Genomic DNA, 14274 nt, shown 5'->3' with positions numbered 1-14274 from the left:
AATAGAGACACTATCTCGAACACGCCCCGGCGACGATCAGAGTACTCTCAGATCACAACAACCTGAGGTACTTTATAACAACAAAGGAGCTCTCTCCTAAACAAGCCTAATGGGCAGAGGAGCTAGCAAGATTTGACTTTAAAGTTGAATACAAGCCGGGACCTAAAAACGCGGCAGACGGCCCATTAAGGCGTCCAGATTACGCACAAGGTCTCAAGGTTGGAGAACAGCAGGCCCTGCGGGACGCCATGCTACCCACCTTACAACAGAAGCTTCGGATCTGGACAATTCGCGAGTCCAGGGCTCAACACGATGCACAGGCAACATCTGGGCTTGACGTGCCCGTGGCAGACCCAGCAGGGGTCCGGCAACCACCCGAAGTCGTCCCTGAGGAATTCCACCGGCATCAGGTCGGCCATAGAGATTCGTCTCCCACGGATCCCGATCCTCCATCCATTGACCAAAGTCAGGATCGGCCCGTTACCGAAGCCAGGGGACCGAACTTTGACGTCGCAGAAGCTCTCCTTCGTAGCCTAGACGGCAGAGTCGGTGCCCCTACAAACCTTGCGAACGAAGCCGCGTAAGGAGATTCCGCTTTTGCCCTGGATACACCAGCAATCCTAGCGGATTTCGTTAAGCAGGTCCAGCAACGGGACGTACTATACCCCGGAAAGCTGTCGCTGACGACCAGGACGGATGGCGGAGCGAAGAAGGCACAACACCACTGGGAGGTTGACCCCAGTAGGACCTTACGCAGGAGTGGGAAAGTTTAGATTCCTGATGATATCACTCTGCGCCACACTATCCTATCAAGGAATCACAATAACCCTATAGGAGGTCACTACGGCGTAGATAAGACCGCCGAAGTACTTAAGAAGAAGTACCATTGGCCAGGGCTGATGAAGGACGTACATCACTACATCCGAAGGTGTCCCACGTGCCAACTCCACAAAATCAGGAGGCACAAGCCGTGGGGCTTACTCACACCACTTCCAGTCCCTAATACTGCCTGGCGGCACTTCTCCCTTGACTTTGTAACAGACCTACCAAAGTTAATGGACGCTAAGGGGAACGAGTACGACGCTATACTGGTCCTTGTGGACCGGTTTAGTAAGTACGTCCGGTACCTACCCTGTACCAAGACGATCACTGCCCAGCGCCTGGCCGAACTGTTGATGGAACAGAGCTTCTTGAAGCAAGGACCACCAGATACGCTGCTGTCAGATCAAGGTTCAGTGTTCACCAGCCAATTTTGGTCTGATATTTGCTACCACCTGACGATTGACCACCGGCTCAGTACGGCGTTCCATCCCCAGACGGACGGGCAAACGGAGCGTCAGAATCAGGAGTTAGAGACGTACTTACGCATATACATGAACTACCAACAGGATAACTAGGTAGACCTCCTGCCATATGCTGAGTACGCCTACAACTCCAAAGCTCACTCCGCACATGGAGAATCTCCCATCAAGGTCGCCTTTGGCACTGACCCTAAGGGATTTGACGGGATGCCCAATAAGCACTGGCTCCGAAAGCCCCCAGCTGTCTGGGACAAAGACGGAACCACGCCGGAGCTGCGTAGGCAGGTCGCCGGACGCTTAGAGCGCTGGCACGACATGTGGAGAACAGCAAAAGAGGCCTTAGAGTACACACAAAAGGGCAACGCCTGGTGGTACAATACGAAGAGGTCAGAACAACACTTCGCCGAGGGGGACTCAGTCCTCCTGCGGGCCAAGAACCTGATGACGAGCCGTCCTTCAAAGAAGTTTGACGCTCGCTACCTTGGACCATTCGTGGTACTCAGGAAGATAGGAAAGCTGGCGTACAGGCTGAAGCTCCCCCTATCAATGGACAGAGTGCACCCGGTGTTCAATGTATCATTACTTGAGCGCTGGAGGGAACCCCTGGAGAACAGCAGGTTTCAGCCAGGTCCTATCAGTATACCGGAAGACATTCTGCCTGGCGACAGGTATGAGGTCGAAGGTATACTGTCACACCGAGACACTGTAGCCCAAGGAAGGGAGTACAGAGTCAAGTGGCTGGGTTGGCCCAACGAAGAGGCAACCTGGGAACCACTTGACCATCTCGACCACTGCGATGAGATCCTTCAGGATTATCACCAAAGCGTTCGCGCGGGTGATCCATCGGCGGGTGACCGGGCAGTGCCCGGGGAACCAACGCTACCAAAGCGTAAGAGAGGACGTCCTAAGAAGTCCGCCTCCTAAAAAGGATATCCTTCCAACCCAGCCGAGAAGTAAGGATGGACGCTCCCAGAATAAGTGCAGCTGGTGGCCGAAGGAGGCCCGGCGTCTATCCGATACATCACTGGCAAGAATGGCACGTTCAAGTTAGAAGAGAAGATCAATTGCAAGGTTCATCAAAAGTCACGCTCCCCACAGGTTTCAGAGCCAAGGGACGCTTCGGCGTTGACCTTTGTGACGTCCAACAGTCACGCTCCCCACGGGTTTCAGAGCCAAGGAACGCTTCAGCGTTGACCTTCGTGACGTCTAACAGTCACGCTCCCCACGGGTTGAGCCAAAGGCCGCTTCGGCGATTGACCTTTGTGACGTCCAACAGTCACGCTCCCCACAGGTTTCAGAGCCAAGGAACGCTTCGGCGTTGACCTTCGTGACGTCTAACAGTCACGCTCCCCACAGGTTGAGCCAAAGGCCGCTTCGGCGATTGACCTTTGTGACGTCGGGTTCAAGCCACTGCTCACCTATCAAGCCATAGAGCTGACAATTGCGGACTTGACCTGGGTTGAGACTCCGGCAAACAAGGAAGCGTTGCGACAACGGCGTAGCTGGCGTCTATAGGATTGCTCTTAACAGCTACCCAGCCTCACTTGATGCAGGAAAACCCGGTCGCCTGGCAACACAGCGGTGCCGCCCTGGTAGGGCACTGAGGAAGCGTTGTGACGACGGTGTAGCTGGCATCTGTAGGATTGCTCTTGAAACAGCTACCCGGCCTCACTTGATGCTGGATAGTCACCCCAGGCCACACCACATTTCTCCTGCCTAAGTTTTTCCCTCTACAGGAGGTTTTTCTAGAGCTTAATAATGGCGCTGGGGATTCCCCAAAACGGTTCGGGACGAACCTTTAGAAGGGGGGGGGCTATTGTCACAGGTGTTCTCCCTACAACAGGGGATACCTCGGACAGACCCCGGGCTAAGCCCAGAGACCCACCGACCAGTATATAATATCCACACACCTGAAGACTCATCCATCAAGGATTCGTCTTATCTCTCAATATTACCTATTATTTCATCCTATATCGCTCTGCTCTATTGCCTGCCTACAGTGCCCTTACATTTACTTTAAAGATAAAGAAGGGTAGGATAACCTACCCTATAGCGTTAATTGCGGCAATTAACGTCGCCTACTTACAGTTGCCAGGCTGGACTCTAAGTGGCTTAAGACGCTTCTTAGACGCTGTCACCACCTTAACAGACCCTCTAACACCTATCTAGAAGCCAGTCTTGTTAAAGTTATAGGTATCTTAGTTCTAGATGCTATATTTAGCTTTAACGTTACGTATAAGGTTAAACTAGGGGCTAATAATAGCTAGATTACTGCATAAGACTCTCTAGTAATTGCGCTGTCTAGTTACCTAAGACTTAATCTTAGGCTTCTGGTTTACAAGGTGCCTAGCCTATTTTTCTCTAACCTTACTACTACTATAGGTAGCTAGTAGTTAATTAGCTATTTTATGTACGTAGCTTAGCATAGAGGTAAAGCCTTATACATTAAGCTTCCTTATATATTATATAACTACCTCCTTTTTAGGCTTATTAAGCCTTAATCTGCTGTAACGTGTTTCACCAGTAAGCGGCCAACACCAGTATCCGGCCAACCCCACCAAAACGCGTCAAACTTCTTTTATCCCAACTGTGATGGCTTAACTACAACGTACTTAAGCCTCCCTTACAGAGGGTAGATGCCTTCTTGCTGCCTCTACTGTTAAATTAGGACGCGTTTAGTTAAAAAATAGGGCTGCTTTACTCTACCAGGTGCCTTATACAACGCTCTGCTGCTGCCTCTAGGGCATTAAGTTAAAAGACGCAACAACGTCTATTAACCTTAAGCTTAGCCCTATTAAAGAGCAGTCCCTTATTTAGTAGATCTTAGACCTTAATTATTGTGGATTTCTACCCCAGATTATTAATATGCAACAAATAGCAGATACTCTCCTTACTACCTACAGCTAAAATCCTCCTCCTCCTTTGCTAGGCAAGAACTAGGTAGCACGCTTTATTAAGCGCCAGCCAGAACTCTAGACAAAGTGGAATAGGAAATTCCATTCATAAAGGGCACGCTGTGAAGATCCTGTCAGGATTAGCATGTGGTTCAGGCTGGTAGAGGAGACACGCCTTATATATAGGATACCTAATAAGGACATCTACAACTTTAATAAGACTAGGTTTATAATAGGTGTTGCCTCAACATCTAAGGTTGTTACTAGCTCTAACACAGTTAGACGCGCTACTGTTGTTTAGCCAGGTAATTGTGAGTAGGTAACAATAATTAAGTGTGTTAACGCGTTAGGTTGGTCTATCCCACCCTTCCTTATACTAGCAGGGAAGCTCTACCAGGCTAGCTGGTATTAAGACCTCCTACCTGACTGGACTGTTGCTGTTAGTGACAACGGCTGGACAACAGATGAGCTAGGCCTTGACTGGGTGAAGCACTTCAACAGGCACACACAGACTCGCTTATTAGGTGCTTGTTAGCTACTTATCCTTAACAGTCACAGCAGCTATGCTACACCTAAGTTTGATCAGTACTGTAAGGACAACATAATTATTACCCTCTGTATGCCTCCTTACACCTTACACCTTCTCTAGCCACTAGACGTTAGCTGCTACTCTCCTCTTAAGGTGGTATATGGACATAAGGTGTCTAAGCTTGCCCGCTAAAGCATCTTCTATGTTAATAAGCTTGACTTCCTATAGATGTACTTAAGGATTAGACCAACTGCTCTATTAGAGAGCAATATTAAGGCTGGATTTCAAGTAACAGGGCTTATCCTATTTAATCTAGAGCGTGTCCTGTCATGCCTCACTGTTATTAGAACACCATCACTACCAGGGACAGCAGCAGGACCAGCAGGGCTGTGGACAGCAGAGACACCGCGTACAGTTGACCAGCTTCAGCAGCAAGCTTGCCTTGTACAAGATCTCCTTAAGCGTCAGTTACAAAGTCTAACTAGTTAAGCTATATCCTAGCTTGTTAAGGGTTGTTAGCTTGCAATACAGTCAGTAATAATCTTAACTTAGGAGAATGCTAAGCTATATGCTTTAAATTAACGCTAGTAATATAAGTGTTAAAAGCGTAGATAGTATATAGCACGTAGGGGAGCTCTACAGGTTAAGGAAGCTTAATTACTAGTCTTATAGGCTAATAATGTGGTTAAGGAGGAGGCCCAGGTTAACGCTGCCCTACGGCGTTAGTGAGCACTACTAACGTGTAGCAAATGCCACGTGCAAGGCTACAACAGGACTTAATATAGAGCTATCTAATCTATTATGCTTTAAAACCTTACTTAATTCAACTGCGTGGTTGTGGAGTAATTGCACGCCAAGTTAGGCTGGTTTTAGTGGGGTTGGCCGGATACTGGTGTTGGCCGCTTACTAGTAAAACATGTTAGTAGGAATTGCGTTATAAGGTGGTTTTAGCGCGTTAGTCTTAGAGGGTTAATTAAGGAACGTTATAGATAGCAGCAGCGCGCTGTTAGCTTATTAACACGTTAGATTTTATAGCTTAAATAGCAAGAATTATCCTATCCTTACAAGGAAGTAATCTAAGATCAGGTTGTTAAGACATTAGATGAGAGGTGGAATAAGGTGTGATCTTAGCAAAGGTGGCCGGCTCAATTGCCTGGCTGACTCAATGGCCGATTACGTTAATAAAACAGCAATCTCTTAATAGCTTCTGTATTATAGATTCTAGCACTCTAAGACTTTTAAATAATCTTATTAGTATAGGTGCAGCTCTATTCTAAGAGTTTCAGATAATTCTATAGGGTGGTTGTTGAGATAAAGAGTTGCGATTTTCGTGATTTTCGGTGAGATTTTGGACTGTTCCACTCGTCCGTGGGGTACGTTAGTTGAAGATAGGATAGATACCCCTCTCCTAATGCTCCTAAACAGTAGCGATGTCAGGCCGACCGAGAAGGCGCCGACATGTGGCAGAACGCCCACCTCTGACCTGGTATGGGTAATAAGTACTGTTTTGGCCTACGTGCTCACTATCTGAGTGAGCACTGATACCTCTTTGGGATGCCTAGCGCGGTAGAGTAGAGCCGTGTCTTGACAAAGTGCTTACTTAGATGCTGAAGCTTGTGGGTTTGAATCTGGCTGGCAGACGTTGTGCACCTGCGGCAGATTGTTAACCCTGCACAGATCCAGTTTCAGCGTATCTGTTAGGTGGCTAGGATTAACAAATAAAGTAGACTGTCAGGCTTGGGGATTGTTACAGGACTAAAGGACGAGATGATGAGAGGGGATAGGGTGTATTGCAGGTAGAGGATAGACAAATTGCTACTATACTAGAGTAATTCCTACATCTCTTATATACTATAGGTGACCGGTAAGCACTAACACGTGATCATGGCTGAAGACGGGCCATAACGGGTCAACCTAAGTTATTGAGGCTCCCGTTGGGTAAGAGTCCTGACATAGACGAGCTTATCTATTTAGTTATTTAAGAGCTTAGGTAGGCGGCCTAAACGTCTCTTAAGGGTAATCTAATTGCTATAAATTAGAGATACTTGGTGCAGAAACCGGACCAGTTTTTGTTGCTGCTGTAGTTGCCCCGAGGATTATTCATAGGCGGACAAGCTTTGCCTAAGATGTTGTAGACTGTGTGGTAAAGGGCGCTGCCAGTCAGCTCGCCGACATTGACAGGCTTGCGAGAGCTACCCCCGGTCCAGACTTCAACACTGGCCCAGCCCTGGTAATCGTAAGACGGATCATAGCCGAGGGCGGTGATGGTGTCGTTCGAGGTGCCGTCTGTAAGAAAGTCCGAAAGCACTGACTCACTGAGGGGAATCGAAACGTTGAAAGACTGGATGACGTCATCAGTGGGAGGTAGATTTGCGCTGACGAGTGCGGCGAAGCACAACGCCGAGACGCAGAAGACGAAGTTGAAAGAAGACCTCATTACCGATTGCGCTGGGACATTGCCTGGTCTGATGGAATGATTTGTAATTCGGAAGTTGATATTCTGAGTTGGTGGTGAATTAAGGAGTGGGTACAGCGCGGCTGAAGATATCCACAGCAGTGAGGGTGAAAGAAGTTATCTGGTATGACATACTAGCTCCTGCCCGTGACAAGTGAAGACATAGAATGACAGATACCAAGTGAAGTAAAGTTGTGCATATGCAGCGTAATCATGGATGTAGCTATTTCAGTTCCCTTTTGATACACCACAGGAACAATTGTAATAGACGCAGGTCCAGATGAAGTTGGACTGAATGAATAGGCTCTTTTGTAACCGCTATCTATTTGCCCAATTTCAAATAGAGGTTGTCCGTTCCCGGTAAAATGATATCTAGATAATTGGAAGCGTGGAATGACATGCATCTGCACAAGCACTGCTGAAATCTTTGTTCGCATTCCTTTTGCTTGAGTTTACGATGGGTCGACTTCATCATACCGAAGGCTTTTTAAACGGCCGCGATACTTCCAAACAGTGTTCGCCAATGCCGTCTTGCGCAAGACCTACGACCGCAGTCGTGTCAGCTCTACCTTTTTGCCATCGGCGTTGTAGTATTTGTTCTGCGCACTGTATCCAGTCCTTCTAACTTCCTCATTCTCGCTAGAAACCCAACTATCTAACATCGCCTTCAGCCTTGGCTCCAGCGCTCCATTGTCCATGCCCTTCACCTCCACCACCATGTCGGCCGCCAGGTTGACCCGTAGTAGATCCGGAGTCGTCAACCACGACAAACTCGTCTTTGAGATATCACCCAAGTACAACGCACTTAGCATTAAGTTATCTTTGAAGTCTTTGTTGTTGAGGTTGCGCCCGCTACAAATGCGGTCTTGGATCTGGGCAAACTTGGCGTGGTACATGGAGTTGCTGATGCCATCGAGAATGGCGCTCAACTCATCTGAAAATTGTTTGCAAGCCTGCTCTCGAGCCTCGCTGTTGGTTTTGTATAGATGTGTCAGGGGATAGGAGAGCAGAGATAGCTTCCAATCGAATGTGTCAGGCAGGATAGCGGGTTTGCGGTTCGGATCAGCCTGCCAGTCCCGTGTACATATGCCATTGATGTATGCGAGCATGGCTTCGACGGTGGTACGGCCGTATTGATTCCACCACGGGCAGGGGATATTGAAAGGGTCTGTTAGTGTGGAGATGAAACCCCTCAGTTGAACATAACTTGGTTCATCAGCCCACAGAAAAGTAGTGAAGATTCCGAGCCATTTCTTCTGGTAGAAGTGCCGAGTGATACAGGCCTCGTCATCTTCACTCTCTTGGTCATCAAAATCTGATATGTGGGTGAAGGAAAATCTGTACAGCCACACGTTGTCAATCCCGTTCCCATACAGCTCAAGCCAGATTGCCACTTCAGGCCTGCTTTTCACAGCAACATCATCTTCTAAGCCCTTATTCAACGCATAGATTGCTCTAGGTGGATTGAGCCGAAAAGACATGTATGCCACATACTCATTGAGTATTGTCTTTGGTATATGGTACGGCTTCGTACTCGATCCCGAAAGGATCATTTCCCAGATTACGATACCTAGCGGGACTGGCGGAAGCATTGTCTGGAGGATCTCAACATGCTTTGGCGCATACTTCCTCAAAAACAATAACGCCCATCTTCTAGTGTTTCGTTTCAGCAACTCTAGAGTTGGAAGTATGATGCGCCTCAAGTACAGGGCTGTCAGTTTGCTACCACCGAGGTCGAGGTATCTTTGTACGAAGGCATGCAACATTGGTGACTCCTCCCGCCACGTGGGCTTGGTGGTAAGCTGAACCTTTGGCATGGTCATGGTTTTTTCCGCATTGGTCCAGTCGCTTTCAGTCATGTGCTCGCGCTCATCAAGGCTGCCTGCTAACGGTATGAATGACTGCAGTGTCGATAGAACGGTGTCCCAGAGCCCTGGCCGGTTGGCATCCAGTTTGCTAAGTAAGGTTCGCAGAATGCTGAGCCGGACGTCGACGTGTGAGACTTTCTTCGAAAGGCTAGCCAAGATCTCTAATGAGAAATCATCACCAATGTAGGTGGATCCGTGCAGTACCTGCGCAAGCGACTTGAGGGTGGTGACTTTGATGGTTGTTTGGCTTGCGTGAGCGTCACTTCTATCTGGGCTTTGTGCCCGTTTATCGATCTCATTGTCCATCTGCCCTGCCGCGGCTTCTGGTTGTGCTCTAGAATTCTGCGCATCGAGCTTTTTACCGACTGCTCTAGCAAACTTGCTTATACATGCACGGGCGTCTGAAGCAGGAAGCCTTTGAAGAAAGCCACTGTAGAACAGCATACGATGCCAGGAGCTGGCACTTGGTTGTCCGATGATAACCTCAATGGCTAGTTCAAATGCAGGACCAGGCTTATCACTTTCACTCAGAGCCCGAATGAGCGTGAAAGCTGCCTCACCCAACACACGCGATTTCCGCTTGTAGGTGAATCTTCCAACTAAGGTAGTAACAAGCGTATGAACCAACGTCAAAGGAATCAGTCCTTGGTGTCTGGAAAGGTACGCTGCCGCATCTGGGACACAAAGTTCGTCGCGAGAGAGGAAGTCCTCGTCAAGATAAAGGCATGGATAACGGACATCATCTAGCGATGGAAATGGCGTTGTCAACATCCTTTCAATCGAGCCGTATTTCGCGTCGAGATAAAGCAAAGCGGCCAAAGCACTGGCTTCTCTCTCAGCATCAGTAGAATGGCAGCCCCATATCGAGCCAACAGAGCTCTCTTCAGCGGGAACTTGCGGTACTGGTGGTTCGTAGTGAGACCAGATGTGAGGTTTCGTATGTTTAGCATGGCTCCCGATCGTGCAGAGATCGATGTACGTGGCTGTGCCAAGATCGCGTGCTTTTATTTTGACATCGGCAGGTCTAGCCTCAAGCGGATTCCACTCATGAGCCTCTGATGGATCGTCAAACTCTGGTACTACCGGCCATGGTACATGCTCTTCCACTGGCATGACTTTGGACAAAGTCGACTGCAGATAAGAGGGGATGTGTCGTTTCCAGTACCTAATAGCCTCTTCAGAGGTCATTCTCTGTTCACTAAGAGCACCTGTTGCATAGAACCAAACTTTTGCGAGCCGCTTCTCTTTCTCTTGTGGATCACATACACCAGAAACATATGCGTTAAGGGCGTACTGGTAGCTGTCCACGAATGCACCGATGGCATGTTGCATATGTTCTTCAGAAGATACCGGATTCAGAGCAACTTTTGACGAGACAAAGAGAGTACTCTCTACTCGTGAAAAGATGTATGGTGCAAGTTCGCATAGATTTATGGTATTTGGAGTCCAGCATGCGAGAAGATGTTGCACCGGTAGTCCGCGTGGAAAAGGCTCAGGAAGAGTAAGCACATCAGGATACCTAGCCGGCCGCAGGTCTTTCCATAAGTCATTTCTGGCTCTGGCAAGATTATCGAGAAATTTCCATGTTGCTCTGCCGTTGTCATTGGGCCTGATATCGGTAAAAGCAGTCTTGCCAACGACAATGCCTGAAATCGTGTTTGCACCTAGCTTCTCATTCTCCTCCTGGTTGGCTAGTGTCTCGGCTCGAATAAGCGTTGTAATCGTATCTTCCCAGAGGGCGTAATAGACTTCCTCGTCTGGTACGTTCCTGATTTTCTCCAAGTCTACCGAAAGCCTCATGCGCTCCTTGATAACATGTGTGAATATTCCCACTGTCTTGCGCCAATTGCTGGAATTGAAGGACGGTTCGCGTAACGCAGAGAATGCGATGTCAAGCAAGTCCATCATGATCAAATTTGCACACTCAACTCGCTGGCGGAGTTCCTTTGAATTTAGGACTTCGTCGCCGTGTTTGAGGCACCCAGATAGTAGTTTGTAAGTCTCGTCATAATAGGTAGAGAAGAGCTTAGATGCCGTCAATTGATCACGGACGAATGATCTGGCCCAATTCACGGTTTCTGACAAAAGTCTTAGAGATCCGCTAGCGTTCGCACACGCCCAAACCGACAATGCATTCTCAGCGCGCAAATTCCTGTCGGAACTGGTCTTTGTGATCTTCTTCCGAGCTTTCAGGATACTGGCGGCGTGCGACTCTGCATCTGCGTGCATACCGTTGCGATTAAGAAGCACAAGGTAGTATATGTCTGGATCTCCTTCGTAAACGTCGGGAGTCCGAGTAGTCACAAGAACAGAGCTGTACTGGCCCAAGTCAACCAAATCGGTATCTCCTCTAGCATCGCGAAGGCGTCTGAAAAGCCCTAGTGCATGTGTCGCTCCGATGCTGTCAAGTAATCCAGGGGTCAATTTGCCTCGAATATTCTCCATATTCTGTGCGGCGTTCAAATTTATGTCCATGACTTCCTGGCAACATAACTGGAGCAGAGGGTATCGTCGAGACTTTGGGATCCCCACCAGTAGGTTGGTAAAATCCTCCAAACGAGTTGTGCTGCCAAAGACCATCTTGAGTAGGGACTTGAGATGTACCTCAAACAAAGCTGAGCGTCGGGACCAGCACGAAGCGACCATGTGTAACACATCTCCTTTGACGTTGGTAAGGATTTTCGCAGCACTGGGATGGCTGTTTAAGTATCTTATGATCAGAGCAGTGATCGACTGGATTCCTGACCAGCTTTCGTGTCTTCGAACGCCACGTCTTAGCAGAGGTCGGACAAGATTGTCGACCACCCAAGTACTATCCATGCAACATGATCCAGTTTCGACAAGCTCACGGAGCAGCTCAAATGCGAACGCCATGGAAGCTGAAAACCCAGGCTCAGGAGTTGTAGTCGAAGGGAACCTCGTCGATAATGCTTGGAGTCGCTCTTTGCTTTTTGTGTCGGGTGATTGATCCCGGAAGATCGATTGCAGCAGGGTAGTTCCGATACTGCTTGAGTGCTTCTCGAGTAGGCCACGTTCCCTAACATACTTCCATTTCTCTTTCTGATCTCCTACTGTGATGCGGTGAACAAGTTCCTCGTTACAGCTTGGAACGAGAGCCTGATAGTATTTGGTCAAGGGCCTCGAGTCAGTCGTCTTGTGTTTCGCATTTGGAAAGCTATCAGGATGTAGGCCTTCGAAAAGCTCCGTCAATCGTGCTCGTTTGTGTTCAGTGTCTCTGGTTTTGACACTACGTCCGAGTGCCTTGCAAGTTGCTCGAACTTCAAGGACTGAGAGATCGCCAATAACATCTAGCAAGCCTGATGTGCCGCCCAGGCCATCCCAGAGTTCTTCCCAATGCGCCGACCCAAGACCTTTCTTGAGCTGCTTGACTCCAAGGTATCTTATATGCACTGATGTCTTTTGCCGTAAAGACTTCTCGATGACGTGCGGGGACCTACAGACGCTGAGCCACGCAGCGAATGTGGATGTCGAAAGGGATCCGCGCTCGATGGCATCCAAAAGTACCTCGCTGATCTTCTCATCTGAAGCACTGCCCCGGAGAGCTTTAAGTTCTGTACGGGTTCTATCTGGGTGAAGAGCACGAATGAAGTTGGTGTCGATAAAGATAGACATGTTTGTGCTTTGAACCAGAAGCGGGCGATGCACCTTTCCTATGTATAGCTTTTACTGTCTCCGCTTTCCACGCCACAAAAATGACGATAAAGGGCGGTACGACGGTACGACGACAAGTGCCGAAGCGTCAGTAAAGTTTGATGTTTAGGCAAACATAAGGGTCGCGCGTCAGGTGATTACACGCTAGAAGGTACTGAGTCAGCTAGTACCTATGCTTATCAGGGTTGTCAACAATCAAATGGATTCAATAATATTGTTTTGATTTTGTTTGATTATTCAAAACAATCAAACAAATTGCCGCTGCCCTTAATAATCAAACAAAATCAATATTTTACCTTCTAATTATTGAATGTGTTTAAATCTGTTTAAATCTGTTTAAATCTGTTTAAATCTGTTTAAATCTGTTTAAATATTTAAGCAAGGGTAGTAGAGAGGGCTAGGTATGTTATGTGGGAAAGGAATAGTCACGTGATGTCACGTGATTAGAGCTCGGCCAAGGCTGCCCTTACCTTCCCAGCCACCTGCCAGCCACCTGTCAGCCACCTGCCCCTTTTTTTAATATTTAATCAATTAAACAAACAAAACTGGCCAATTAGAGCTTAAATTTCAATTAAACAAAAGCCCGTAACGTAATCGGCCATTGAGTCGGCCAGGCAATTAAGCCAGCCACCTTATGCAGCCACCCACCTTAACACGCAGATAACTTAACACCACAACGTTGTGCTATAGCTCACAGTATGTTAAATTAATCTACTCTGTCTACAGTATCTTGCTTACATATGCGCTTATTGTGCCTAGCCTAACTACACATCCCACAGCGTTAAGAACCCTCTCTACTACTACCTGTTCGCACCCTCTCCTTACGCCTCTCTGCCTCTGCCTGCACCACCACCTCTTGTGCAGCTATTATTTCCTCTGCCTCTTACTGTAATAGGGTTCCTCTATACTAGATCTGCTTCCTTTTATGTACTTTATGCTTAGAAGTAGCTTTATTTGCTACTTAAAGCTTAACTATCTTAGCTGCTATAAGCACCTAGGAATACACTATTATATTAGCTCCCTTTTTAAACTGCTATACTATCTTAATAATTAAAGCTAGAGATAAACTGTAGTGCTGCCTAATCTAGTTAGATATTAGCGTTAATTAAGCTAATATTTTAGCAGCGTTGCTTAGTGTTCTAGGTTGCTAGGTAGTAGGCCCTAGTAAAGGTGGTGTTAGCGTACAAGGCTTTACTTTAAGCTTTAATAGCACTACCTCTAGGTTGTCTAGAACCAAGCCTGTTGCTTAGAAGCTTAATTAGATATTATTAGATAAAAACGCCTTATTAAACACCTAATTAAAGGTAGCTAAGAATACTTTCTTATTAATATAAGTAATGTAGCTGTTTACTAAGATATTAATTTCTGTCTTATATGCTTGTTTTAATAGGGTAAAACAGCCTATATTAAGTAGCTGTAGGATATAGAAGGTGTAAGGAGGTATATAGAGAGTAATAATCTTATTCTTCTTATACAGATCCTAGAAGGTAAGCAACTTGTAGCTCTTATAGCTATTAATAATCAGCAGCTAGTGGCTACCTACTGTCTAGGCTGT

General features: G+C 47.4%; 3 protein-coding genes across 3 annotated transcripts, besides 22 other annotated features; 1 reads left to right on the top strand and 2 right to left on the bottom strand.

The window, feature by feature from the left end:
- Window positions 1–2388: part of a mobile genetic element that runs on past the window's edge.
- Window positions 1–3315: part of a mobile genetic element that runs on past the window's edge.
- Window positions 774–1393: a mobile genetic element.
- Window positions 777–1366: a mobile genetic element.
- Window positions 789–1372: a mobile genetic element.
- Window positions 798–1372: a mobile genetic element.
- Window positions 840–1375: a mobile genetic element.
- Window positions 1509–2225, top strand: EKO05_0001157 (uncharacterized protein; the record flags this gene model as incomplete). The annotated part of the gene is made up of 1 exon (XM_038937619.2): window positions 1509–2225. The coding sequence occupies one exon, from the start codon at window positions 1509–1511 to the stop codon at window positions 2223–2225; it is 717 nt and encodes a 238-aa protein (XP_038801914.2).
- Window positions 2382–3311: a mobile genetic element.
- Window positions 3116–3315: a long terminal repeat.
- Window positions 3312–3797: a mobile genetic element.
- Window positions 3316–3319: a direct repeat.
- A 13-nt stretch (window positions 3798–3810) lies between the features above and the next one.
- Window positions 3811–5086: a mobile genetic element.
- Window positions 4731–4840: a mobile genetic element.
- Window position 5087: 1 nt separating the features above from the next.
- Window positions 5088–5641: a mobile genetic element.
- Window positions 5636–5639: a direct repeat.
- Window positions 5640–5911: a long terminal repeat.
- Window positions 5640–14274: part of a mobile genetic element that runs on past the window's edge.
- Window positions 5648–5908: a mobile genetic element.
- Window positions 5907–6106: a dispersed repeat.
- Window positions 6172–6310: a dispersed repeat.
- On the bottom strand, window positions 6760–7161 carry EKO05_0001156 (uncharacterized protein; the record flags this gene model as incomplete). The annotated part of the gene is made up of 1 exon (XM_038944903.1): window positions 6760–7161. The coding sequence occupies one exon, from the start codon at window positions 7159–7161 to the stop codon at window positions 6760–6762; it is 402 nt and encodes a 133-aa protein (XP_038801913.1).
- EKO05_0001155 (uncharacterized protein) lies at window positions 7722–12680 on the bottom strand (the record flags this gene model as incomplete). The annotated part of the gene is made up of 1 exon (XM_038944902.1): window positions 7722–12680. One exon carries the CDS (start codon window positions 12678–12680, stop codon window positions 7722–7724), a length of 4959 nt encoding a protein of 1652 aa, XP_038801912.1.
- Window positions 13033–13091: a tandem repeat.
- Window positions 13306–14274: part of a mobile genetic element that runs on past the window's edge.

Source organism: Ascochyta rabiei, chromosome 2 (genome assembly GCF_004011695.2).
Source record: "Ascochyta rabiei chromosome 2, complete sequence".
NCBI classification, from domain to species: domain Eukaryota; kingdom Fungi; phylum Ascomycota; class Dothideomycetes; order Pleosporales; family Didymellaceae; genus Ascochyta; species Ascochyta rabiei.
Note: the sequence above shows the minus strand (reverse complement) of the source record. Positions and strands in the feature narration are given on the sequence as shown.